Below are 26875 nucleotides of genomic sequence, written 5' to 3'. Positions count from 1 at the left end.
GAGTAAATGTTATAGTTGACATTCTTATTTGCATATTTAAAGTTATTTAATTCTATTATCATATATATATATATATTATAATTGAATATATATAATAAGATTGTCTTAACAAGATAAATTATAGTAATCATTTTTTATTATATTAGGAAGGACTAACAATATTATGAAACATAAAAGGAATTATGGCATCAGTGACATGCAAATACAACCGTTATGACTCGCATTGATAGTTAAACTTAATATGATATTATGTTTATTGGATTTATTAATATATTTTATAAAATTTATTTTATGTATAATTTTTTTTAAGTTTTAAAATCTAATTAAGTAAAATTATTTTTAAATAAAATTTAATTTTATTTATTTTTATTTTAAATTTTTTATACCTTATTAATTTATGGTTAGAGTGGGAGAATGCTAGATTATGTGATCATATTTAATTAAATATAATATATTATAGATTTGATTGAATTTTGATTACGATTATCGATAAATAAAAGGAAAATCCAATTATGAAATGATTCGTCGCTATATGATCTTCATAGGAATGAAACAGTTAGTTATTTAAAGATATATAAATTTTCTCTTATATCCTCTTTATTGCTCATAGCAGTCATGTCCTTAAAAGATAAGAAGAGAAAAAAATGAGAGTCTAATTCTCTTTACAGATTAATATCATTATATCTTTGGGCTCCAATAACGATATATCTACATATTAGATAAAGATTTTCTAAATAATATCAAAAAATATTCATCATAAATTTAATACATCACTATTTGATATTCAATTTTTTTGTATAATAATAATATAATTATAATTTTTATACTTACAAAACTTATACAGAAGGATATCGTGTTAACTCTGGATTATCTTCTCCAACTAAATATAATTCTTTCTCTTAAACATAAGAAAAGAAAAGAAAACAACCAATATAAGAAAAGAAAAGAAAAGAACAAGAAGTAATATTCCCAACAATTTGAGGTAAATAAGAAAATGATGGTTCGTCAAAAATATGCACTTCTTTTTTTCTTTCTATATATCCAACTCATATGATGTCTCTCTGATTACAAAATTTGGCATCTTTCAACTTCGTCACTCCCATCAAGTAAAACTCTACAAACTCTGAAATGAAATGAATTTACATCATTCTCTTCGTAGGTTTTTTTTTTCTCTGAACTATGTGGCCGACAAGTGTAAGAAAGGGTTGTAGAAGGAAATTTTCACATGGTAAGTGCAAAACCTTCTCAAAGTGCACATCCTTCAAGCAGAAGTATCTTCATGTCAGAAAGATAAAACGTTTTCTCGATCTCCTATATCATTAACAACAAGCTGATATGAGAGAGTGGATTTATGGTGGGTCAGGAGGATAGCCGAAGTGCCATTTGCTGGAGAAGCAATCTCTTCTGGGCACTGTTGATAAGGCCGCTGCATTCAGCATTTACAAGCACTTCTGTCATTATAGCTGCAGCATGCCCAGTAGGCTCCTCAGACGCCCTCCTCAACATGAACACCTGTAACAGCAGTTAATTGGTTCGTTTTATATAAAATTGATCAGTAAATACTCAGATCAATTGCAACTAAATGTTTCCAAGATACACTGGAACTGGAATAACAGTTAAGAAAGACCTACGGATCAGTTTGATAGCTCCGTTTATAATCATATATATTATCTAGTGTTTGCTGTTTTCAATTACCAGCTTGATGGAGAGCAACAAAGATTCTAATGCCTAAGGGTTACACAAGATGGAAAAAAGTCTCCCATTCACAAAAGAAATGACACATCTTAATAGGAAAAACCAAAGGACTAGCTAACAATATGAGACTCCACATGGTATACATTTTTCCAAGTTTACTGTTAGATATATTATCAACAGGCTGAAGGTATACATGAGAAGAAAAACTACCTGGCCATGATGCGTTATTTCAAGGCAACCAGGTTGCTGGATCCATGGTTCTCCATCGATCTGAACAGGAAATGGACTGTGGACGTGTAACCTTATTACTTTTCCTTGGGCCAACCTTTGGGCCTGTGAAAGTCCGACCTGTTTACCACTGAACAGGTCAAATTTGTTGACGATAACCTATAAAAAATGTTTGTCTGCATGTATGCTTAGATAAAATATAAACCTAATAAATTTTACAACGCTTCTCTTTCCTGTAGCAAAAAGACAGCTGTTTGAAATAAAAAAGAGGAGAAATATTATGTGACATTTAGTTTTCTCCAAATTTACTTAGGAGTTGCACCTAAAAAAGAACATTAGTTTCTTGTAATCAGAAGAGAAGGAATAAAACCTGAAGTTTCCCAAGGTGCCAAGTCCCGGATATGCATACAACTTCAAGTGTCTTATCATGCATTGATTGCATGTCAAAATCATCATCATGCTCGTAGTCATTTTGCCAAAGGTCCACTCCTCCCATGTAGCTACTGATATTTAACACAAGCACACCTTCCGCATCCTGGGTAAATATATATATATAAAATAAGACAGACTCTAAAAGATGATTATATGGACAGCTAGCAAACAGGAGTATGATTTAACCTCTGGGATTTCAACCTCGTGACCATCGACTTCAAGCTTAACTTGCCATGGTAAATCAGCACAAGCTCTGTCCATGATGTCTTTGGCGCCTTCTTTGGCATATCGCAATTTGTTCACAAACTGTAGAATAGGTTATTGCTCAGATATGGAATAGCATATTTTAGTAGCATAATTAGATACTGGCCACAGCTTGTATTACGAAATAGGCCATTTCAATAAATTCCATTGAAAAGCACACAGCTCGCCATAAGGAAATCTTTCTTCTTCCTCTTAATTATGGCTCTTTCAACTGGAAGGCTAAGAAAGCTTCTTCCATGAAGCACGAGTTTATACTGCAAGTGCTCAAACAATACCCTACGGTTTTCATGGCATAATCCCCTCTTTGTTCTCATCTCTATATGTATAGAACCCAAAAATAAAGTGTAGATTATCACTTTATGAGCAGAAGACAAATGATTTTAGTCTTTCACAGTGACATATCTTGACACAAAAGCTGATCTAGTATACAGGGAATCTGTCTGTTAAGGTGAAATAGACACTAGCTCCAACTCAAAAAGAACTCCTACATGCAATGTCAACACAGTCAGGAGCTAAGGTTCTGGGATGTCATCTATCATTTGGTTGGCAACAAAAGAAAGAAGACCTATTGATTTGTCAGATGTATTCTTTAAACATAAAGGTACTGTCTCGTACTTGAAAAAGCATTGTAAATTTGTAACTATGATAAAGCCATGCCTTGATCAGAAAGAGCAGATACAGTTGCTCATTGGAAAACAAGAAAAGAAGAGAAGAGGAAGAAACTAGAGTTCATTACTAAAGGAGTCTTCTGTCTCAAACAGGTGATTTTGTTGGTATTAGACAAATATAACACTGAAGCAAAGTCAAGCAGTAATATGATAAACCCCCCATAGAAACATTATTAGACAAAATTAGAAAAATAGAGTACCCTAATATATCTGAAGTCAACTATTGAATTACCTGGCTATAGAACTTGTCGGGTCTTTCTTCCCGAGTCATGTGAAAGTCATATGCTACCTTTGCATCACACCCAATGCCTATTTGAGAAGGGTAGAAGGGGATGCAGATAAGAGTTCGATATGCTTTAGAGTAAACTCAAGTGCTGATAGAAGCGGCCAACAGTGTAAGCAAAAATACCTAAATAGTTTGTCATAAACTTTGCTTGCTTTGCATTTTCACTTTGCTCCGAATTGTGTTCATTAATTGTGACACTCCAACGATCTAGCATCGTAACTGCTGCATGGTCAATATGTTGAAGAAGAGCTCTCAAACCACCTTGTCCTTCAACTGAAGAAAAGCCTCCTCCCCATTGTAAAACTCGGGACAAGTCATTCCCTGTGCCAAGGGGAAGTATTGCAACAGGAGGTGGAGATTCAAAGTTTTCCTTCTCAATGGCATCGAGAACCCAGGCTACAGTACCATCTCCACCACAGACAAGAATCCTAAAGTATTGGATATTACGGAACAACTTTAATCCAACTTCAGGTCCCTGTGTAGCACTTAATTCAAAGACCTGAAAAGATACATTTTATAATCAGCAAAATTTTAATTCAAATACTCATTGGACTATATATACTAATTCAAGTTAGGAAGAACTATAACAGTATGCTCAAAAGACTAGAACAAATATACATACGATGGATAAAATCTTATAAATGAGTATTTGATTCAAACAACTTTAAATTGGCCAACATATAAAATATGAGTGTCCATGAGTCATTAGAATAAAAAAGAATATTTATCCGCTTATATCCACTACAAAAAAATGCCTTGTTCTAAAAAGTGACTGTAGTGATTTCTGCTGTGGTAGCGATCGTGGCTTATGAACTTGGTATGTATGTAGCAATGTCGTAATGTTATTTGATCTTATAGCTACCAGCCTACTATAATAGGCCATGGCAGACCAGCAGCTCTTGTATTGACCATTATGCTACAAATTCTAGCATGTGCTTCAAGTCCAATAGCATTTTTTTTTTCCAATAGTCATTTTAATATAAGGTTGATATAGACCAATATCATGATAAAATGATTTACACTTTATATTTGACCTATTGTCAAGTCCTATTTACCTGGCAAAAGATGATTGTCAAACATCTATCCCAATCCTACCATATGCACTAGTCCACAATGTTTCTCTCCTCCATGTGCTCTCCCTTGCCTGCAGTCTCTCTAGTTCCCTTGTCCACGCTATTTCTCTCCCACTCACTCTCATGCAGAATCTACAAGTGGATATCATGTTAAGTTTTGATATTTTGATGTCATATAACATATCCATAATCTATTTTCTGGGGAACTTGTGTCCTCAACTTTATATGAACCTTTCATATTTGGATCTTTGCTATGATAAATTTGGGTTTATATTATTGGATCATTTTGTGCTTGTAGTGCCTAATGTCTGCTATCCTACATGAAGACCCTTAAACATAATGTGCTTGCTGCACACAATTTGTAACAATAGGTAGAACAAAAAATTAAGAGCATAAAACAGGAAAACAAACTCATATACAGGGCATAAATGCTCGCACTAAAATATCACTGACCCAATTAAAATAATATGGTGAATGGAGAGAAAATATATATTATGACCAAAAAGCAACATAAAGGACACTGACCTGTACAGGATTTAATAACATGTTCAATCTCCTCCTCAGAGAAGTTCCATTCTGAGCTCCACTCTTGCCGTTAATAAAAACAAGAAGTGGCCTAGCATCTTGCGGCAGATCCACCAGATTATAGTAGTCTTTTCCATTAGCAGCAACAGTTTCCTTGTTTTTCTGGTGGTGACCATTTCTAGTGATTCTAAAACTTGCCAATGTACTGTTGTTCTTTTCATTAGATTTGCTCCATCCAGCAAGACTTCTAAGCATTGGTTCAAGTAGCAAGTTTTCCTCCACCGCATTCTGCAATTTATTAATAGAGACTCCAAAGGAAGCTGAATGATTGCTCCCATATTTACTTCGGTTCCGTCGCCGCCTCATGCGACCCTTCACTGATGAAGCAACGATCTCTTCCTTGATAGAATTCAACATGCCACTATTTCCCTGTTTTCCACCCATTTCTTTCACAGAAAGAGGAGAAAGGATAAGCCTTCTAAGAGGGCCCAGATCACAAACATTACCAGTCTCTTTTAGTAATTTGGCATGACAATCGACATGTAAAAGACACTGACACCACAAGCAGCGCCATACAGGAGAAGCACCAAGGAAAGGTATACCACAGGGTTCATCACAGTAATAACAAAAACAGGACAGCTCAGAGTTCTCATCCAAATCCACCCATCTCTCTGACCAATGATGCAGCAAGCGAGATGCACCAGCTTGTGCTACATGTTTGCAGTCATTTGTGGCATACCCAGAACAATGAAAATGAGCTGCAACACCACAAACAGAGCACCGGTGGATGGGAACATCACATGTCCTATCGTCTCCAAAAGTTTGTGGGGATACGAATGAATATAAACAGACACAACAAGCAGATGGTTGACCACTATGAGAATTGTCTTCTGTCCATACATGGGGAGATGTTGGACATTTTAGATTTTCCCATGCTTTCTTTTTTTCTCTAGCTGCAGCTTTAACCCAGTTCAGCGATGCCTGCCTCTGAAACTTCAGGAATGCATAAACAACAGCTAGAAGTGCAAATGATCCAGCAGTGATAAGCCAGACAAAAATCCCAAATCCTGAAACACCGGTCTCAGTAGCCATTCTTAGAAGTGTAGAACCCACATCCATCATTATTAGCCTCAGTTGCTCCACTCATCAGGTCATAGTCAAAAGAGGGAAATAACTCTAGCAAGAAAAAGGTTTCTGAAGATCCAAGAAAACCTGTAAAAGAGAACCCAATCACCACCGAGAATTTTAATTAAAGTACAAAAATACCATTACTCCTTCCAAAAACAATTAAGTTCAATGAACTGCCAGATGAACATAAGATAACAAGATTCATTTAGATCAAGACATGTAAAAGATTTTGTTGTTGCTGTTCAATGGCATCAGCCAAAAACATCCAGAAGTGGCATATTACTGTAATATGATGCACTCTGACCTACTGTAAGAAAACTTTAATTCAATAAGACAACGATAGTAAAGAAAATTATACACCAGCATGGAGAAGAAACTTAACAAAATTCAATGGCTATACTTGCACCCTTAAAACATATATGGTTGCTTAACATATATAATAGAAAATGATGGTGAAATAGCCGGACTAGTGGTTAAAAGGTCCAAACATCCAGGAACTTGTGTAGTTCTTAAAGATTTGGGTTCCCAGACAACGTCGAAGGTGGAGAACCTTTGCCATAATTCCGACAGGCAGATCAATTTTAAGCTACCGAAGCTTAATGTAAGCAATTTCATGTAAAAAGACTTCCGCCCTGAGACGCTTAATCACGAGAAAAATCACAGAAACGACAAGTAACTCAGAAGCCCAAATTGATACAGAATAGCACTGATCAACAACGAATCCCCAAGGAAACCAATATAAATCCAACAGAAAGAACAAAAATCCCAACAGAGATTCAAGAATCATGAAGCCAATTGCACAACCCGACACCACGGCTGCAAATCCCTCTTAAGATCGGGACCCTTGTAAGCTCAAATCGAGAAAGAATGGGGAAAGTGAAAAGGGAAAAGGAAAACCCTATCGGTCGATCCCACATTACCGGAAATACAAACTGCAAACGAAGAGGAAGAGATGAGATACGTACGACCAAAAACCAAATCCAAACCCCGCAATTCTTCTCCCTTTTACACGATTTATCGGTCGAATCTGTCTTGGAGGCGAAGCAAAGGAGAAGAAGAGGAGGAGAGGGAAAGAGAGGTGGCGAGGGAACCCGCAACGGGAGGAAAGCGGGGTGGCCATCGAGGCCGACGACTGCTTTATATCATCATCGCACCACATTGCATTCGATGTGCGCGTACAGCGTGCTCGGGACGTTTGCGTCCTTTTTCTTAACGGGTCAAGCGGGGTCGGCGACTCCGTAAAAGAAAGCAGCGGATGGTCTTTTGTTTTCCCGAGCTTGATCGAATCAAACCGAGTAATTTTCTCGGGTGACGTGGTCGTCTGAAAGAGCCTGAGCTGGCTCGTGCCGTGTAGCTATAGCTGGCACATGAGAGTACATGTCAACCCGGGAATATTTCCGGGGTGATTCAGTCACGGCATAGTGGAAAGCAAGCCTTGATGATAACTCCGCTAGCGACGAGACCTGCGCCTTCAATGAGAGAAGGAACGTATCAGACTCGGTCACAACGCAGTAGAAAAGATGCCCTGATAACTATGTATATAAACATAGTTATTCCTATTATTACTATCTAAGATGTGCGTCATTTGATGTATATTTTGACTCTCCGATTGTTAATGCGGTCTCATCGCGAGCGAATTCATTGTGAGATTTGACTTATGAATTCGGAAAATGATGGAAACTGATATGAACTTGAGATCCCATTACTCGATGATGTTGAGTCGAGACAATACATATTTATAGTTGAGATCCAATTCCGTGTTTACTAAGCCATAGCTGATGGGGACTGTTCGCGATGGGTCTGAGCTGCTGCTACCAAAGCCAAGTCATGCAATATGGGCACCCATCCGTCATCCAACACTTGAACATACAAATGACATCTTCCCCTTATATTATCCAATATTTCTCACAATCTTTTTTCTTTTTCCCTTTTTCCGCTTCGTTGGAAGATAAAATGCAAACGTTTAATCAACAATTAATTTAATAAAATTTAAGATTTATTAACAAACTAAAATTCTTGAAGGATAGCATTAAATTTAATATTAAAAAACTGTTAATAATATTATTGCCCTCACGCAGGATCGAACTACGGACCTTCAGTTTACAAGACTGACGCTCTACCACTGAGCTATAAGGGCTCTTGGTAATAGTTGTTGAAAAGTATATACTTAAATAAAATAATTTGATAGTGGGTCGGACTGGATGATTCATACCCGACCTGTTCATTGCCGGTTTAAGGAGGAATCGCCGAACCATCGTGAAAGCCTTCGCCTCGGAGAAGGACGCCTTTCTCTTCCTCCTTCGACGGCGTCGATCGGATCCGATCAAAACCCTATTTACCGATAGATTCGACGTCGCCGGCGTGATTCATTGTCCAGCCCCTGGTCTCTGATGCTTAATAGTATGATCTCTGTTCTCTTGAGTCGAATTCAATCTTTTTCTAGTGATATTTCGTGTTCCGTGGATATCTTGTTTCATCGCGTAACATTTTGTGGTGTCGTTGTTTGTCTAATGCCTTTCTTATATCTTTCCTTTGCTATTTGGATCCGAGCGTAATCCGATTGGCAAGTATTGGTCGGTGTTTGATTCATTAGGCTTAAAAGTTCTCCCCTTTTTCTTGTCTCCTAACCCTTCCTACATGTAGGATTTACAGCGTTCTTCTACTGGGTTTTCTTTCAGCAGTAGTTTTCTGATTGGACATGAACCTAAATTTTGTTTCAAGCTTCGCCCAATTCCATCCCTTCTGTGTCACGTAGAAACAGAACCTAAGGCCTAAGTGTTTAACAAGATAATGTCTTCCATCTGTCTCAGTTGGGTTGATTACTTGTTCTCAATGGTTTTAAACCACTACCTTTTTTTTTTTTATCAGGTTTTTGTTATCCCGTAGTTTATTCATTGATGTTTAAATTTCACCTTTTTTTTATTTTCTTGCTGTAAATTGTTTAACATGAAGGTATGACACTGATCCTAGTGTTTAGATTCAACACTGATATTTGCTAATACCATGTTCTTAGTCGCACCGATTTGGCAAACATAAATATAATTTATGGTTCAGAAGTGGATATTCTCTTACAAAAAGGAAATGAATATGGACGTAAAGAGAGGGAACTTTGATGCCACAGAACCTTGCTCACTTGTTACGAGGATGATCTGTGTTAGAATGATAAAATTATCTTTGCCTACAGGGGTAAGGCTGCATATTGACCCTTCACAGGGTAACATTGACAAGAGTCACATGCATTGGGCTGTCTATGTAGATGAGCCAGTAGCAATTTTTATCACATTATAGAGAAATGCTAATATTTGATCTATATGTGAGCTATGTTCATACCATGATTGACATACACTTATCCTTACATTTAGTTTGAAGACGTTGTGTCATATTTTTTCATCTCATGTGATGGTCAATGAAGTATGGTTGGAATGATGTTGCAATTTAATTGATTTATTCGTGGATTTAATTCTTTTGCAGGCTTTTTGCTGAAAACGTCACTTTCCAGTTTAGTGGTTTGAGAATTCTGTAATTTATGATGTTCCTCACAATCACATGGCATCAGCAATATTCTCCTATTTGCAAAATCTCTGGCCATTTTCGATATTTAAGGCTGATGATTTGAGAATTTCAGCCCAACTAGTTTGCAAGCTTTCGATCCCAGATAAAACAAAGCAGTTTGTTTTTGCTCTCCGTGAACCAGACTCTGACTCGATAGTGTATATATTAGCTGCTCAGAACCTATCACTGCAATCTGCCTTGGATGCAGAGTATCTGATCAAAGAAGTTCAGCCGAAGGTTGTGGTTGCTCAGATTTCTCCGTCAGTATTGGCTGATATCCGAACAGAGGAGAAGTGCTTAAAAAATGATCGAGTAAACAATGTGCCGACTTCATCATTTGGGGTGCTTAAAAGATGTTTCATGGAAAAAATCAACAAAGATCATTATGAAAGTTTTGCTGGGTGTCAGGTCTTACAAGAGATATTTGGAGTTGGGTTTTATGGCCATTTCTTGGCTGCAAAGAGAGCTGCAGAAGAGACAGATTCACATTTTATATTACTTGAGTCACCATATGACAAAGGATATGCTGGAACTAATCAAGACAATGATAAAGATGGAGGTCAGGGCTCAGGGTTGCACATACAAACAAGTGGCTTGCTTCCTGGAAAAGTTACTTCAGCTCTCTGCTCAAGTTCGAAAAGAATCTGTGTAGATGACACACTTAAGTCAGAGATGATTAAGTCAGTGATTCCATTTCTTGATCTAATAATCTCAAAAGAAGGTCAACCTGACCCAAAATCCAAAGTGGTACCTGTAAAAGATGAGCCAAATTTTAATTATAAAGTGCCTCTGTTTGCACAATCTTTTTATCCTTTACTCACAGATCTACATGACATATTCATTGAACTTCCATCAATCGGAAAAGCTCTGGTTTCTGTTCAGAGAATGCTTGCTGATATCAATGATGGAAAGCCAGTTAATACTCAAACTTTATCCAGTGTATATATTTTCAGGATTGCAGTCGAGGGTTTAAGGATAGCTTTAAACAATTCTGCCCGTTTTCCGATGGAAAGAACAAAAAAAAGCAACTCAACAGAAATAGAGTTTTTTGAGCTCCCTTCTGAAGAGAAATCCCATGTTCTTTTTGTGCAAGCTCTTAGGAGCCAAGCAAAGAAGTTTGGATCTGTGGTGGCCATAGTTGATGCGGGTTGCTTGGCTGGTCTCAGGAGGCACTGGAATACATCTGTACCCCTCAATGTTGCAGAGTCAACTGATACATGTTTTACGAAATATCATGATGATGATCCCGATGCAAATGATGAAAAGGTAGTTGAGAACATGAAAAGAAAGGGCCTTTTAGCAGAAAGGCCTGTGGTAACAATTGGCGCAGGAGCTACAGCAGTTCTTGGTGCATCATCACTATCAAAAGTTGTTCCTGCATCTACAATTGTTAAGCTTGCAACATACAAAATTCCTGCTATTTTGAAACTCAGCTTGGCACAGTTGCAAAGGACAGCTACTATTGGACTTGGTAATATCCTTGGCTCATCACATTTTCTTACACATGGGCTTACAAGTGCTGGAGCCAAGACCTCCACCTTGAAGTTCACAGCATCAGCTGAAAAAATTCGTGCCATGACACACACTATGATAGCATCAGCTGAGAGAACAAGCTTGTTGGCTATGAGGACATCATTCTACGAGATTATGAGGAGGAGGGGTGTCCGGCCAGTGAGGTTTGCGTCATTGGCTACCTTCGGTAGCAGCATGGTTGCTTGCTCTGCACTTCTGGCTTATGGAGATGGGATTGAGTGTGCTGCTGAGGCATTGCCCTCTATTCCGATGATTGCGTCATTGGGTCGTGGGCTTCAGAGTTTGCACCAAGCATCCCAGGCAGTGAGAGAGGCATGGTACTAAGATACGGGAAGCTTTCCAGTCTCTGATGTACAATTTGAGAAAATGAGAGCACAGAAAAGAAGGATTGATATCTCTTGGTTACCTGTCGCCACTGTTTTAGATCTTTCAAATAACTGCAGCTTTTATATTGCCCTGTGCCATGTCTTCAGTTGTGGTTAGCCCCATCGCAAAGAAACTGCAGATTGAGATTTTAGGCACCTAGCTGTTTATGGAATTCCGGACAGCACATTTTGTTCTCTAGCAATCCAATTTATTTACATTTGGGTAACTGATCTTTCGGGCCTCATCACATGCTAGAGATTGGAATGGAAAAGCTTGGATTTATATCCGCTTGTATATAGTTTTTTTTTTTCCTTCTTAGTTTCTTGGATTTCTTTTTTTTGTGTTGTTGCTTTAAGATTGTCATGACATGGAAAAATGATCTTAGAATTGCATTGACATCTAATAAATACATTACTATTTTCTAATGGATAGTCTACTTTATTAATTTGTGAATCCGCGGTCTTAGTGTTGAGAGATGGCTTATCTAGTTCTCATAATTGTGGAAGAGGTATGGGTTAGCTTGACTAGAATATGCTCCAATTTTATGTAGGTCGTGTGTGTGGATTTTTGTTTTCTTTTTTCCCTCCCAGTTATGAGAAGCAAAAGGCCTGATCAACATGTTTAGCTAACACTTCTGGGACCTTGGTGTTATTTGCAGTTGTCCTTAAGAGTTCTGTGCATCAACAGCAAGTATGATGGAGAAGCAATTCCACTTTCTTTTCCACTCCAACCAAATTGAGAGCTTCCAAGTTATTTTGTTTTGGAGGAGGGACTCCTTTTGATTCCTGTTCTGCGGGAGATGTGTGTGTTGTGGGATCATGTCATTTTTTCTCTCAATTGGACGATACATCAAATCAGTCCATTTGGTCCATGCCAATCAACAAAACCCAGCTCAAGGTATTGAAAATTAATCAAGATTGTTTGATCAGTATATATTGATGAGAAAATTAAGTTTTCTCATTGTTTTGTTGATCTGAAATATGGGTAAGATTTTTATTTCTTGTTTTGGTTCTGCTGTGGCTTTAGATTTTGGTTCAAAATTTTACTTTGCTGGTCAACATTTTAAGTGAGAGAGGAAAAGAAACCATCTTTAGATCATTTGGTTCTACTCATTATTAGTTTAATCAAGAAGGCTCTGTGACTATTTGTCAAATATTTTGGTTAGTTGTCAACTTGACATGTAAACTTCTCGAGGATTGTGCCAAATTTGTGCCAATTCAAAGTGTAGGCAATTCGATTTATCAATTAATCCAAACAGGTATCTGCTAAAGAAGCTCATATTTATATCTATCCAAGCAGGCATCTGCTAAAGTATACATGCAAATGAAACTTGCTGACTGTTAACTCATTGATAACTGGTAAAGTGTGAGCAAGAACATGTTTTAGACTGGCTCAAGTGATCACTGTAATCTTCTGTTTATTTGTAGAGAATAAACAGAAGATTACCTTTTGGTGTATTGATATGCTTTATTTGGAGAGCCATCATCTGATGCCTAAATGAGTTTGATGGATGTGATTTTATAACTTCTAGGTGGAGTAATGTTCTGTGAGAATATGTCAACTTTCCTAATGGCACCTGTATATTGCAATTGGGAACTTTGTTCCCTGACAAGGGAACCTGTGGATGGGAGTATATGGTTGGATCACAAAGTCCAATAGAATACTGCCTTTGCATATCATCTTGGGAATATCCAGGCATCATATCATAGCTAGGATTTGCACATCATTACTGGTTTTCTGTGACTGGGGAAATGGTAACATTAGGTAAATCTGTTAGATATTATCATGTTCTATATGCAGTATTTGTCTATTTTCATATTGTTGCTGCTTGTAGACTCAAATAGAATGGGTGTTGAGAAATCAAAACTTTGTCAGGTGAATAATAAAACCAGGTTTTCATTAACTAAATACTTGGAATAGTATGATCTTGACATGCTAACTGAGATTTACCTTCTGAAACAATGATTAAACAGTGATTATGGAGTCGACATGGAATATCTATTAGATCTAGTTATAGGTACATGCAAAGAACCACTAATCCTTATCAACTGTGTATAATCTAGATTGAGAAAGCTAGATAGAACAAGTCACTGAGATTCTCAGCTGCAGGTTAAGGCTTCAGTTGATTGTTTCAGTCTTTTCTATCATTTTGACTGTTGTCAGCTTCAGAATACCTATAAGAGATGCCCATGCAATCACCTTCCCTTTGTTCTGGATCACTTTGTTTACTTTAGAGTCCATGGAAAGTTAGATGTTGGATTCTTTTTTCCTTTACTTGCATACATATAATATCTTTTTATCCAGGTACATGTACTGATGTAAACTAAGCACAGAATCAACCTCTTCCTGGGTATGAAACTCCAAATATAACAGCAGACTTAAACTTGTTACTCTGAACTTGGACAACCAAATCTTGGACAGCATCTTCCTGAATGTATCATTTATTCAGATCTGTTCAGCAGAGGCCAATCCAGTTGCATCTGATGAAGCCCAGTCATCAGATGTTCTATTTGAGTGGGAAGTCAAAAGGTAGCACCAAATAGTTATTGTACCACATGTGAACAGTCTAAATGCCTCACCTTGATACATGACTGATCCCCTGCAACCTTGTCTTCTATTCAATGGAACTGCTGCAATCTTTCTTTTTTTGATGTCTTTGATAGGAAACAACACTGCCACTGCCATTATGATTCAAGTCATGCTTATTTAAGCCTGGGATGAACAAAATGAGAATATATTGGTGACAGGGAGTGGTTCTAGAATGCTTTCATTGCATATCTTGGTTCCAATACTTTTTAGCTTTGAAACGAAGATCAGAAGAAAAGGAGAACCCAACCTTATTCAAAATGCTCAGACCTACTTTTTTGGCTTTCTTCAATTGGCAAGCATTCATTGTATGACTCGATTGTTCTCTTCTTCTTCTCACTCCACAGTTGCTCAGAGGTATGAAGAACTTTACTTGTTTGTACAAGATAACAAATAACAAGAACCAGTTATTTTCTCCTTCCATTTTACTTCAGACACTCTCCTTTTTCCACTTCATGATCTATTCTTGTAGTATGTATGGCTCATAAGTTTCTTCTAGCTGTAGATTCTAATCCATTCCATCTTGTATTAAATTTTGGACTACACTGACCACATGCCAATGCATGTTGAACAAGGAGAGGTGACACATACCAATCACAAACAACATATAAATCATGAATGTATTTGAAGATTCTAACTTGAACTGATATATGAAACCTATACGGCTAATAATGTGTCGGCAGATGATCTATAAATCAACTTGCTTATGAGCTTATTAAGCCACATGAGAGTGAACAAAACAATCTCCCAGTTCAAGAGAATGCAGTTTCCAAGAAGCATCCATTGGCAGAGAGCATATTGAGAAAGCAAGCATGGAGAAAGGGTCCTAAAGGCATGCCCACAATTTCCAAGCATCTTAGGATGATGACCAAACCATGATCTCTCTCTCTCTCTCTCTCTCTCTCTCTCTCTCTCTCTCTCGTGTGGATATCATTCTTCCTTCCATTTAATGGTGAACGGTCTCAGTCTCTCAGATACACTTACACTTCAGTGCAGGCAAGATATGGATTCAGCTTCAGCAAAAGATCGATGCAGCATTTAGAAAAGAGGTTGCTAAGAGAATATAACCAGCAAAGCATCTTGTTGACCACCCAGCCTGCCTATTCTTGAGCTCAACAATCTTCTCATGAAGAATCTATTCAGAAGAGTGAGTACATGTTGCCGACAGTATCAAATACATGTTCATTCACTCTCTCTCTCTCTCTCTCTACGCAACACCATTGTCAAATCACACTTAGCTAAGCTACAAGTGCTGCCGCCGAGAGGAAGAAGAATGAAACATGGATGCCATGACATGAAGTCATTCGCCATGATCTCCACACCTCCGAAGACTCGTTGGGGTCCAAAGCATCCGCGAAAGCAAAAGCCATTAGGTTCTTACTTGCCCCGCGAGCTTACAACTCTCCTTATTCGAAGCACGGGGGCCAAATCCAGTGATGCCGTCGTGGCCGGATTTGCGGGGGAGACATTTAGAGCAAGCCAAGTCAAAAGGCAACAATCCATCCACCTTTCCTCGCTGCCATGCGTCACTCGCTCTAGATTTTATTCACCTTCAGAATCCATCAAAAATGGATTCCGCGACCATGATGAGGTTTCTATATAACCAATCCCCTCCCACCCCACCCCCTCCACCACCATTGCCATCGATCTCCTCGGCTTTGGTTACCGACTTACCGAGAAGCTCTCTTCTGCTGTGGTCGATCATGTCGAGGGACGCCCTCGTCGTTGGTAATGTCGTGGGTGACGTGTTGGACCCATTCGTCAAGTCCGCGACGATGAAGATAACCTACAACAAGGAATTGACGAATGGGTCCGAGCTCAAGCCCTCGATGGTGGCCACCGAACCGCGAGTGGAGATGCGAGGACACAGCACGAGAAACCTTTACACGCTTGTGAGTATCCGTTTCCGAGTTGTCTCATAATCAACAACGAAATGTGCAGGAAAAAAAATGCCTAAGTCCGATCCCACCTCCATCTAATCCAATCGGAACAACAAGTTAGATTTACCGTTAGTTGACTTCAATCTTCTGAGTCGTATAATGAACGACGACGAAGTCCGCTGGGAAGTCAAAGATTTGAGTTGGAGTCTCATCCCACCGCAATCTAATCCAATGGGAACAAACGTTAGAATAGGCCAAAACTGGAGGTTGGTTTGTCCACTAGTGGCAGAACAAAGGACACAAGTGGAGAGACTGTCGAAGCTTTTTTCTGCAGTCTTTTGATGATAAGACTGTTTTGACTTTTTGTTCTTTTAGCTTGGCCGTCCTTTTAGCCTTTGGATGATGATGAGAACCAAACTCCTCATCTTTTCAGCTTTGTTGACGAGAGGAGCAAAAGATCATCATCCCATTACAGCCAGAAACATAGAAGAAGAACATCCAGAGGCAGTGAATTATTCTTTTCAATGGTCAATCCATGTGAGATGATAAAAGAATAACATCCAATTTGGTCAGAGTTAGACTTCGGAATTGATAACTCAGAATAATAATTAGGATTCTATGCTGCACTACTAGCAGAAAGAAGAATTTGGATTGATGATTGATTACTTCTTCTTCTTCTTCTTCTTCTTCTTCTTCTTCTTCTTCTTCTTCTTCATGTCAAATAAGGTTTAGAGAGCTTGCAGATGCTAACATTGAATACTAGTCTTACAGGTGATGGTGGACCCTGATGCACCAAGCCCTAGCAATCCAACAAAGAGAGAGTACCTGCACTGGTAAGATAAACTTGCAAGAAATCTGGAAGCAATCCCCCCCCCTTTTTTTCCTTCTTCTTCATCCAATTGAGGAACATTAGCAGCAGCTAGTAATCCTTTGTTTTTTTCTTTGTCGTCTGAGATAGGTTGGTGACAGACATCCCAGAGACAACAAACGCCACTTACGGTGAGTGACAACAAACCACCATGAATTTTTCCATACAAGACATGCATTTATATGCAGACCTCATAAATCAGACATTTTTTTTCTGCGGAAAACACAATGTTCATATGCAAAGTATTTATTTGTGACTAAATGGACCACCGGTTGAAATTAGCATGTTATCAATCTCGGAATAAAAGTACCTGCAATAATAAAGAGGAGCTTTTAAATGGAAACAATAGAAAACTACAATCATAGCATTGTGACGCAAAAAAAGAAAGCCGATGTGTAATTCGATTAAGTTTCTTCGTACAAATTTCAAGGATTTTGTAAAAAACTTCTTGCAATATATATTCCTACGAAAGGAGATTAATTGAAAATTTTGTGGCTCATAATCAAGGATCCATCATCCTTTTTAAGCTATCTTTCTTCCTCTGCCCGATGACAGGAAAAACCCATGTAATCTATCTCAGATACTTAGGACACTACTACTGATTGCTGTTGTTGCCTTTTCAAGGTTATAAGTAATTGAAAATGTATCAGAACTCGTCAGAAAATAAGACCACAGATTTTTCTTGGTCTACAAAATTTTCTAAAAATAGGGAAGAGTTTCAGCACCTGTCCGTGGTAAAGACTTGGTGATCAGTGACCAAGAATTTAACAGAAGTGAAACATGCCCATGATCTCCTCTGGCTAAATCAAAATTGCAACAGATCTGTGGTTGCGATGCATTGCTGGTATATTATCTTGTCAAGCTATCCGGCTTCCTTAGCTTCATGACAACTTTGTTAACTAGCTGTTTCATGCCTCGTAAGTTCACATACTAAACATTCAAAACCTGTCGACGAAAACTAAAATTCTTACTGAGCAAGTTAGAGATAAATATTTCAAAGCCCAAGAATCAAGCTCACTGAGTATAAATCTGTCATCTTTTACCAATAAAAATTGTTCTGAATTCTGATCTTGTGTTTTAGGCAATGAAATTGTCTCCTATGAGAGTCCACGGCCGACCGCTGGAATCCACCGGTTCGTGTTTGTGTTGTTCCGGCAGTCCGTCCGCCAATCCATCTATGCGCCTGGATGGAGACAAAACTTCAGCACAAGGGATTTTGCAGCAGTTTACAACCTAGGGGATCCTGTAGCTGCGATGTTCTTCAACTGCCAGAGGGAGAATGGATGTGGTGGAAGAAGGTACATCAGAACAATAATAGGGTTCAACTAACTCATGCAAATTATCTAACTTAGTTCACCAGACATATATATAGTGCCTGACTCAATGTCCAGGGAACCATCATTTGGAATTGCACTGTGCTTTCCAAATTGGGATGTGCTTTGTGCATATCCAGATCCTATAAAGAACACAAATGCAAAAGCATCTACCTAAACTCACTAAAGAGTACACAAATGCAACAGCATCTACCTAGATCCTCTAAAGAGTAAAATGCAAAAGCATCCTGTTGATACCAAACACTGTTTGCCAAATGTCAGACATGAATTATGGTTCAGAAACTATGAGCGGTGCATAAGCCTAGGACAACATGAGCAGGCTGCGGCTTAGTTTCATGACCAAAGTCTGTGAACATAGAATTATCCATTATTTCCCAATGCCTCCATCATTACCTCTTTCTTGGCCTCAATAAAACAATTTGTAGGTTGTTCAACCCTGAAAGGTAATAGTGTAGGGAAACTAGATCAGGATTTTAAAACGTATACAAGGCCTAGCTCTTCAATCTATAAATAGAATATGTTTCACATTTCTTCCATGACAATCTTGACCTACCTTGCTTATTCCTGTAAGAAGAATATAAAAACATCAATTGCCTTATATACTTGTACATCATGCCCTTATAGCACTGCATCCTGAAATATATCATCCATGAGACATCAATTGCCATATATACTTGTACATCATGCCCTTATAGTACTGCATCATGAAATATATCATCCATGAGCGATTACTTAAATCCCAATATATTGTTTATGATGACAAAATAAGTTTGTTCATTCTACTTGAGATTCCTTAAATTTGGAAGCCACAAATTATTTTCTACAAATATTTCTGTAGAATAGCATTAACTTTCTAATATCAAGAGGGCGACATCTAAGCTCTAATCTTTAATTGTTCAAATGTGGAACCTTAGATAGGAAGGAAGCAGAAAAAACTTAATCAAGAAACATTGTGGCTTTGACAAAACATACAAATTAGTGTCAACTCCATTTGTTGGTATTTTGTAATGTTTGTGTTAAGAAATAAAACAAGCTATGATTAAATTCATGTACAAGGACTCATGAATCTTTTCTTGATTGAAAGGTACCAAGCTGTCAGTGGATGGACGTGATGACTGCAATTGTTTGAGAGTAAGTCAATACTCATTAGGGGAGACTTATGGTGGAGCCATGCAAAAACCTGAATTTTCATGATGACATATGATACTATGCATGATAAGATGCGTACTACAAAATTTTCCTATGTTTACAAGTCTGTTTTATCATCCTACCTGGTAAATTTTGTATTTGCATTTTGATGGTGAAATGTCATGTTTATACCAAGCATAATGCTATTTGGCTTAAACAAAAGTCCTTCACTTATACCACATGGAAAAGTCCAGGCATATATCAAGAAACATAGCGTTAGTACGTGGAATTGCCTGATAACCATAACTGCTGTTAGAAGATTTTTGCAAACATTTAGCAACTAGAGTATCAAATCCAATCCAAATAAAAAGAGTCAAAAATGAAATTGCATTCTTTGAAAACTAATTATATACATAACATGTTTCAAGAAAAAAATACATATAAGACCACGTTCCACTGTATACGATTAACATGTTAACAGAAAATTGATCGAATAAGACAAGGCTCAGTTTCATACTCCATTGGGCTTGAAAATGGATGTGTCAAAATAAAAACCTAAAGCATTATAGGCTCTGCTGAGAACTTCACTACGGATCCCGAAGTTCATTAGCAATAGCAAGTGAAAGATTCGAGATTCCAAAAATTAGAAGGGCTTTACAAAATATCAACCACATGCTGATCAGATCAGCTATGAGTTAAATTGCTTTTTACATAATAGCAGATCAACAAAAAATGACTCTATAATTTTAAATGTTTTGCATTTAAAAAGATATAAAACTAATTCTTAAATGGGAAAGACATATATAGTTACAAAAAATATGGAGAAAAATAAAATAATCAAAAGGTTACATTGACCTACCATACCAGTTCTGGGGATAATTATAGATGGATTATGTTTGCGATGCCTTGTGCACTATGATGACAATACTAGAATAATTTCGGAAGAAAAATTTGGTGAGAGTTTGTTTTTCTGAATATACTGCTAAAACATTCATAAACAAATCTCACCTTCTTTCCTGGCAATGCATACCCAAATATTTGGGACATCAGCTTGTCGATTGCCCAACTTTCAATAACCCATCAACTCCCACTTGCATAAATTTTTTACAGGACTTCCAGCTTCAGTAGACATAACTTTGTGCTTATCTTCTTTCTTTTGAATGCTTATATCAGCAGACTTGAACCATGATACATTCGTGGAATATAGTCGACTGTGAGCTCTGTTTATCTTCTGTTGCCCTTGTTGTGCTGAAGGTGCAAGTTACTTGAGTCAAACCTGGAAAGAGTTTTCGAGAGCCTGCACCACCTTCCACTAGTTTTGAATCCCTGCTATAGTTCACCATGTTGCAATTGTTTATCTAGAGTACACAAGGCTAGCAAAATGTCCTCCTTCAATGGGTGGAGAAACTCTCCAACTATAAACTCATGAGCTTCACCATTCACCTCGACAATACTGGTTCCTGTTTCTTTCTTTACACTGCTCTGCCTCATCAGCCTCCTCACCCTTGTTACATCTGCCCACCTACAATCTGCAGCAAATATGTTAGAGAGGAGCACATACACGCCGCTGTCAGAAGGCTCCAGCTCAAGAAGGTGGCATAAGATTTCTTGAGAAAGTTCCACATTTCCATGAGCTTTGCAAGCGCTCAGTAAAGCTCCCCATACATAAGTGTCAGCTCTAATTGGCATGGATCTAACAAGTCCATAAGCTTCTGATATGAACCCAGCTCTACCAAGCAAATCAACCATGCATCCATAGTGTTCTATCCATGGCACAAGTTTGTAGGATTTAGTCATCAAATCAAACATATGACAACCCTCTTTTACTAAGCCGGAATGACAACATGCACAAAGAATAGCTACAAAGGTAACCTCATTAGGAATGACACCAACTCCCGCCATTTGTTCGAAGTACTTGAGAGCTTCATTACCATGACCATGAGTGGCTAGGGCACCAAGCAATGCATTCCACGAGGTAACATTCTTATGTGGCATCTCATGAAAGCTGTGCACTGCCATATCTACGCATCCACACTTAGAGTACATGTCAACCATTGCGGTCCCTAGATGAACATCCCACTGAATGCCCTTTCGCTCTATGTACTCATGGACCCATCTCCCAGAAGACAATGCCCCCAAGCTCGCACAAGCTGACAGAACACTACATAGAGTGACATTGTCTGGCTCCACTCCAGAAGCCTGCATGGAATTGAAAACATCCATAGCTTCCTTGGGAAGCTTGCATTGCACTAACCCACTAATAAAACTAGTCCATGAAACTATGTCCCTTTCAGGAAGTTCATCAAAGATCTGTCTGGCCTCCTCCAAACACTCGCACTTCAAGTACATATCCAAAAGGGCATTTCCAGCAACCAGACTCAACCCATAGTCATGCTTCAATATCAATGCATGTATTGCCCTGCCCACATTCAAAGCCCCCAATCTCCCACAGGCGACGATGATGCTAACTAGAGTTGCAATGTTCGGCTCCACATCCATCAGAGAAAACAATTGCAGAGCTTTTCCGAATAATCCACCTTTCACATATCCCGAGATCAAGCTGGTCCAGGAGACCGCGTCTTTAATGGGCATTTCGTCAAACAGGAGACCTGCATCACCATATTCCTCACACACTGCATATACGTGAACAAGTGCATTCTGGACAAACAGATCGCACGAGAACCGCAGCTTAACTGCGGCACCTTGAAGCTGCCTGGCTTCGCCGATCCCCGAGAACTTGATGCAAGATTTCAGAACGATCGGGAAGGTGTACCTATCGGGAAAGACGCTGTCAGCGAGCATAAGCTTATACGCGACGATGCCCAGGTGTGGGTGCTTGCTCCTGGCATAGCCGGAGATCAAAGAGTTGAAGAGCAGGGGGAACTGGTAGCGGCGGACGCCGTGGATGTGCTTGACGGCTGAGTAGGCCGCGGGAGGAGCCACAAAAGCAGGAAGAAGGGCGGCGACCTCGGCGGCCACGAAGGAGTCCTTGGTGACGCCGGACGTGAGGAGCAGAGCGTGGATTTGGTCGAAGGATCGGATGCGCTTGCGCTGGCGGAGGAGGCAGAGGAGGGCGGACTGCAAAGGGTGGGCGGAGGCAACGTTCATGGTCCTTTCGAACGACGGCCGTTGAAACTGTTAAGGCGTGCTTAAATGGAGTCGAGGGTTTTTGCATGACATTTTTAGCCCGATGTCCATAGCAAATGACACCAATGAACTCATATTTACTGACATATGTGGAGGGTGTTTTGGTCTTTATATAATTATATAAAAGTCTTTATTTTATATGATAAAATTGGAAATGTAAATGTCAAGAAAAACAATATAAAAAAAGCTTATTTGGAAACAAAAGGATGGTTGGCAAAAATTGCATATTAACTTCATTTTTAGTAGACTAATTTTGAAATCAATAAGTAACTTAGATTTGAAAATTAATTAACTCAATTAATATCTTTTTCAACTGATTTTTATTATGTAATTATTAATAACACTAAGTTGTAAACCGAGCTAATGATGGAAGAAACCCTAATCGATGTTCTAATGTTAGAAACTATATAAGGATATTATAGATTGTGCATGCATATGATATATATATTTTTTATTTAACACAATTATTTCTCAAGTCTATTTGGTGTAGTTCTCACAAAATAATCATAATTTCATCATCATCATCATCATAATGGTGAGAAAAAATATACACAACTTAGTTCTATTAACAAAAACCTTAAAGTCAAGTTAATGATAATAGAGTTGTTTAATATTATAAATCAACTCAATTCTTCTCACATTTCTTAATGGGATTATTTAGGATTTTACATGTTCATTATTACCTTTTGAACTACTATTTTGAATATAAGAGAAAAACCTCGTAAAGTTTTTTTTTCTTTTTTAGTGAATGATAAATTTATCGAAAGATAAGTGTTATTATCAACACTTAAATTTTTTTACTATGTAAAGTTGTTGACATCTTCTAAAATTTACCGAATGAGATCTTAAACTTTTGATTTTTGCTGAGTGAGTTTAGTACAAAAAATCTATGCAATGGAGTTTCCATCTTTGATGAGTTCATTTGGTACATCACAATCGACCTAATATTATTACATAACCTTAACCATTCAAAGGCTTCTCAAAGTTGACCCATCAAAACCTTCAATGTGGCATGGACGTGAGTGTCGATCGACTTCTCATGCCTCGTCGTATACTTACTAGAGGAGTTTATGACTTCATGGCCAGAGAGAGAGAGAGAGAGAGAGAGAGAGAGTCCAATTTATTGTAGTTGTTGGCATTGGTGAGTATATTTATGCTCCTTTGGCCATTTATTTCATGGAGGCGGTGGAGGCTGTTGTTTGTGTAAGCATAGCTCCTTTCGTTTCTTTCATTGTTTGTGAGAATACGAGGGGTTAGAGCATGCATGCATGCTCATGAATGCTCACCCACTCGAACGAGTTCATGAATTCACGGCACTTAATGGTGTGGTTGTGGGAGGAAGACGGTCACGAGGTGCATTAGAGCTGCCATGAAATGACACGGTTTTGTCATTTGTAGTTAGATTTGCTATCAAAGCCTCTTTCTTCATCCTTTATGGACGTCGTTGGCCTTCTTCCATCGCAAATCTCTAGAATTCATTGCATGGCCTTGCAATTGTTTCCTCTCGAAACTAGAATTCAATTGATGATCACAAATTATCTAGTGTTGTACTTGATTGATCAAACTATGCTCACCTTGAAACATAATCCTATTTTATGAAACAAATTATTTATGTGTTGCTAATTGCATTTTTCTGTGGTTCATTTTCTGAAGGTGATCTCATCTGTTGACATAGGAAACAAATTATCGGAGGAGAAAAGATGATAGAATTCACTGACTACTTGTTAATTAATCATATAATCAATCCTATTTTCTTTTATATTTATCTCATGTTTCTTAATTTCTATTTGTGCTCATTTCTTCCTAATTATTTATTTTGAGCTTTGTCATCTCCCCTTTGGAATTCCTAATCTCATTTAAAAGATGTATCCTTTTAACCCAGTAGCTTATTATTATTATTATTATTATTATTATTATTAATATTAAATTTGCAATTTTTCATGTACTGAATTTAGCAACACCAGAAAGGAAACCATTAAAGTTAGCCAAAAATAGATTAGCAAAGACTTAGATTTTGATGGTTGATAACTCTCCGAGTCGGAGGGATAGATCCTCTCCAACCACGCCTTCAAAGTCACCATCCAATTGCCACATCATAGCCGTCCATTACGATGGGGCCCGTTCCCTATCGCTCGTAGAGGTCCAACCCACTACGCGGGATTTGAATCCTCCATCATAACTGCGCCCGTACAATAATTGGAGGCGATCCCAGCCCTACGCCGTCCGTACGGTCTTGGGAGGGATTTCAGGCATTTAAGGTCACTCTACTCGTCCACCATTGAATCGTCCTCCTTTGATGGGTGTTGGATGAAAGGCCATTTATGAACCCTACTTACTGTCCACGCCCTCCCCTTCATGATCCCATCAATGAATTGAAAGCCTTCCCAGCCTCCTTGTTTTGCTCAACCTCTCTCTCTCTCTCCCCACTTGTCAGTGATGGATGGCTCATGGCATGTCATGCAGACATGTATATAAATATGCCTTGTGGCAGACTTAGTACATGAAAGAGTGCGTACAGCTCGAGAAAGAGTTCTTCCAGGAGGAAGAAGCAGGTGAGGGGGAGTGAGGCTATGGATCATGCCGAGCTCTCGCTTGGCCTTCCTGGATCGATGATGAGTGAGATCACGAGTAGTGCATCTACGGAATCAGATGCGATTGCTAAGAGGAAAAGGAAGATGCAGCAGACTTGGGATCATGGGATTGATCTCCACCTCAATCATCCCCTCCCTTTAGAATGGGAACAATGCCTGGACTTACAAGTGAACACCTTCTCTCTATCTCTCTCTCCCTCCCTGTTCTTCTCATATATCACACAGCTAGATGGCATCTCAGTGTTGTAACCTTGATTTGTGGCAGTCGGGGAACATGTACTACTTGAACAGGAAGACGATGAAGAAGAGTTGGGTGAGGCTCGAGGAGAAGTCGATGAAGTTGGAGCTTAACATCTCAACCTTTGGGAGCTCAGAGACGAAGAAACAGTGCAGCTCAAGTGGCAGCAGCATGATGGCATTAGTCTGTGTGAACTGCCATCTCCTCGTCATGCTGCGCAAGTCATCTCCTTCATGTCCGAACTGCAAGTACGTGCACTCATTGCCGCCGCCTCCTCCTCCTCCTCAGAAGCTCCAAGCCGTCAAGCCCTTGGAAACTCTCAGCCTCCTCCATTGATTCCACTGCAGGTAAACCAATGCATGCAGTCGCTTCAGAAACCCTAACAAGATAAAGGGGTGTGTGTGTGTGTTTATATATGAAGGTACAAAACCTCCATGTTCAAAGAGGTGATGGACGTGATACAGAAGCTTCGACTTGTCTTCTTTGTGAGTTGCACTTAGGGCAGTTTGGTTGGTGGATGGACATGATGAATGCCACATTCTACTCCTTTGTCTCTTTCGTCCACTGCATGTGATGCTAAACTGAGAGCTAAAATTTGTGAGGAGGAACTGGCAGTCACAAACCCAGATGGGTGTGCATGCATCTGCATCTCCAACATTTTACAAGGGTTTGGAACTCCTGCTCATGCAATGGGTTGTCCGATCAATTTGATTAGGATAATGTTATTTAGGTACTACAAAAAAAAAAAAAACCCCTCCTGGGAGATAACTCTGACATCTACATGTCAGAGTTGAGGTTGACTTGGTCTCATCTTGGGGCAAAACATGTGATTTATGTTTTATGATTTGTTAGATTTTATGATTGAAGATTATCTAGGCTAAGTTGGGTCATTGGATGACAAGAGCTAGAAACAAGCATTATGTGGCATGAAATATATAAAAAAAACTCATTAAATGTACTGCAACTCAATGAAATTATCCTTATGAGGAATATTTTTGAATTATAGTTATCAATAATTGGATTGGACTAATCTTTCATTTGTTACCCCATCATCCTCTTGTTGTCGTCCCCTTTTACATCGTCTTCCACTCTCCCAATTTTGGCACCGCTCTCTCTTTGGCCTTCAACTCTCTTTCTTTTCTTTGGTCGTCATCATCTTCTCTCTCGATGTTATCCTCTCTCATTACCAACAAGTTGTAACAAGTTCAGGAATAATATGAGTACATTAAAACCTGAGTTTAACAGTCTTCAAGTTGTAAGGAGGTGAAGCAAAAGATTTACAGAAAGTAACAGGAACAGACTCTGTAGTTTTACTTCACCCTGTTTTATATGAACATGGAAAGTTCTATACAC

General features: G+C 38.6%; 5 protein-coding genes and 1 non-coding gene across 13 annotated transcripts; 3 read left to right on the top strand and 3 right to left on the bottom strand.

The window, feature by feature from the left end:
- Positions 1 to 1001: 1001 nt before the first annotated feature.
- On the bottom strand, positions 1002 to 7448 carry LOC135606818 (diacylglycerol kinase 2-like). 2 transcript variants are annotated; one of them, XM_065098105.1, is made up of 8 exons: positions 7220 to 7448; positions 5172 to 6383; positions 3697 to 4072; positions 3520 to 3596; positions 2542 to 2661; positions 2294 to 2458; positions 1906 to 2043; positions 1002 to 1512 (listed from the first exon to the last, which is right to left on the bottom strand). In XM_065098105.1, exons 2-8 carry the CDS (start codon positions 6291 to 6293, stop codon positions 1360 to 1362), a joined length of 2151 nt encoding a protein of 716 aa, XP_064954177.1. In that variant the 5' UTR covers positions 6294 to 6383; positions 7220 to 7448; the 3' UTR covers positions 1002 to 1359. The 2 variants fall into 2 exon arrangements, with proteins under 2 accessions (XP_064954177.1, XP_064954176.1); XM_065098104.1 differs by having other exon boundaries at positions 7265 to 7448.
- A 916-nt stretch (positions 7449 to 8364) lies between these two features.
- TRNAT-UGU (transfer RNA threonine (anticodon UGU)) lies at positions 8365 to 8436 on the bottom strand. Its single transcript has one exon. It is a non-coding gene; the product is annotated as a tRNA-Thr (tRNA).
- Positions 8437 to 8547: 111 nt separating this feature from the next.
- On the top strand, positions 8548 to 12175 carry LOC135606817 (uncharacterized). Its single transcript, XM_065098103.1, has 2 exons — positions 8548 to 8699; positions 9771 to 12175. Exon 2 carries the CDS (start codon positions 9846 to 9848, stop codon positions 11706 to 11708), a length of 1863 nt encoding a protein of 620 aa, XP_064954175.1. The 5' UTR covers positions 8548 to 8699; positions 9771 to 9845; the 3' UTR covers positions 11709 to 12175.
- Positions 12176 to 15972: 3797 nt separating this feature from the next.
- On the top strand, positions 15973 to 19743 carry LOC103977095 (protein FLOWERING LOCUS T). Of its 2 annotated transcripts, XM_009392515.3 has the most exons (5): positions 15973 to 16228; positions 16988 to 17049; positions 17175 to 17215; positions 18166 to 18382; positions 19503 to 19743. In XM_009392515.3, the coding sequence occupies exons 1-5, from the start codon at positions 16040 to 16042 to the stop codon at positions 19528 to 19530; spliced, it is 537 nt and encodes a 178-aa protein (XP_009390790.2). In that variant the 5' UTR covers positions 15973 to 16039; the 3' UTR covers positions 19531 to 19743. The 2 variants fall into 2 exon arrangements, with proteins under 2 accessions (XP_009390790.2, XP_064954173.1); XM_065098101.1 differs by lacking the exon at positions 19503 to 19743 and having other exon boundaries at positions 15984 to 16228; positions 18166 to 18413.
- LOC103977094 (pentatricopeptide repeat-containing protein At4g38010) lies at positions 16739 to 22679 on the bottom strand. 6 transcript variants are annotated; one of them, XM_065098099.1, is made up of 3 exons: positions 20555 to 22679; positions 18442 to 19051; positions 18031 to 18349 (listed from the first exon to the last, which is right to left on the bottom strand). In XM_065098099.1, the coding sequence occupies exon 1, from the start codon at positions 22652 to 22654 to the stop codon at positions 20876 to 20878; it is 1779 nt and encodes a 592-aa protein (XP_064954171.1). In that variant the 5' UTR covers positions 22655 to 22679; the 3' UTR covers positions 18031 to 18349; positions 18442 to 19051; positions 20555 to 20875. The 6 variants fall into 6 exon arrangements, with proteins under 6 accessions (XP_064954172.1, XP_064954171.1, XP_064954169.1 ...); XM_065098097.1 differs by having other exon boundaries at positions 18031 to 18854; positions 18972 to 19051; XM_065098100.1 differs by lacking the exons at positions 18031 to 18349; positions 18442 to 19051 and adding an exon at positions 16739 to 17394.
- Positions 22680 to 25263: 2584 nt separating this feature from the next.
- On the top strand, positions 25264 to 25881 carry LOC103977377 (uncharacterized). The gene is made up of 2 exons (XM_065097587.1): positions 25264 to 25452; positions 25550 to 25881. The coding sequence occupies exons 1-2, from the start codon at positions 25264 to 25266 to the stop codon at positions 25856 to 25858; spliced, it is 498 nt and encodes a 165-aa protein (XP_064953659.1). The 3' UTR covers positions 25859 to 25881.
- Positions 25882 to 26875: the final 994 nt, after the last annotated feature.

Source organism: Musa acuminata, chromosome BXJ2-3 (assembly GCF_036884655.1).
Source record: "Musa acuminata AAA Group cultivar baxijiao chromosome BXJ2-3, Cavendish_Baxijiao_AAA, whole genome shotgun sequence".
NCBI classification, from domain to species: Eukaryota; Viridiplantae; Streptophyta; class Magnoliopsida; order Zingiberales; family Musaceae; genus Musa; species Musa acuminata.
Note: the sequence above shows the minus strand (reverse complement) of the source record. Positions and strands in the feature narration are given on the sequence as shown.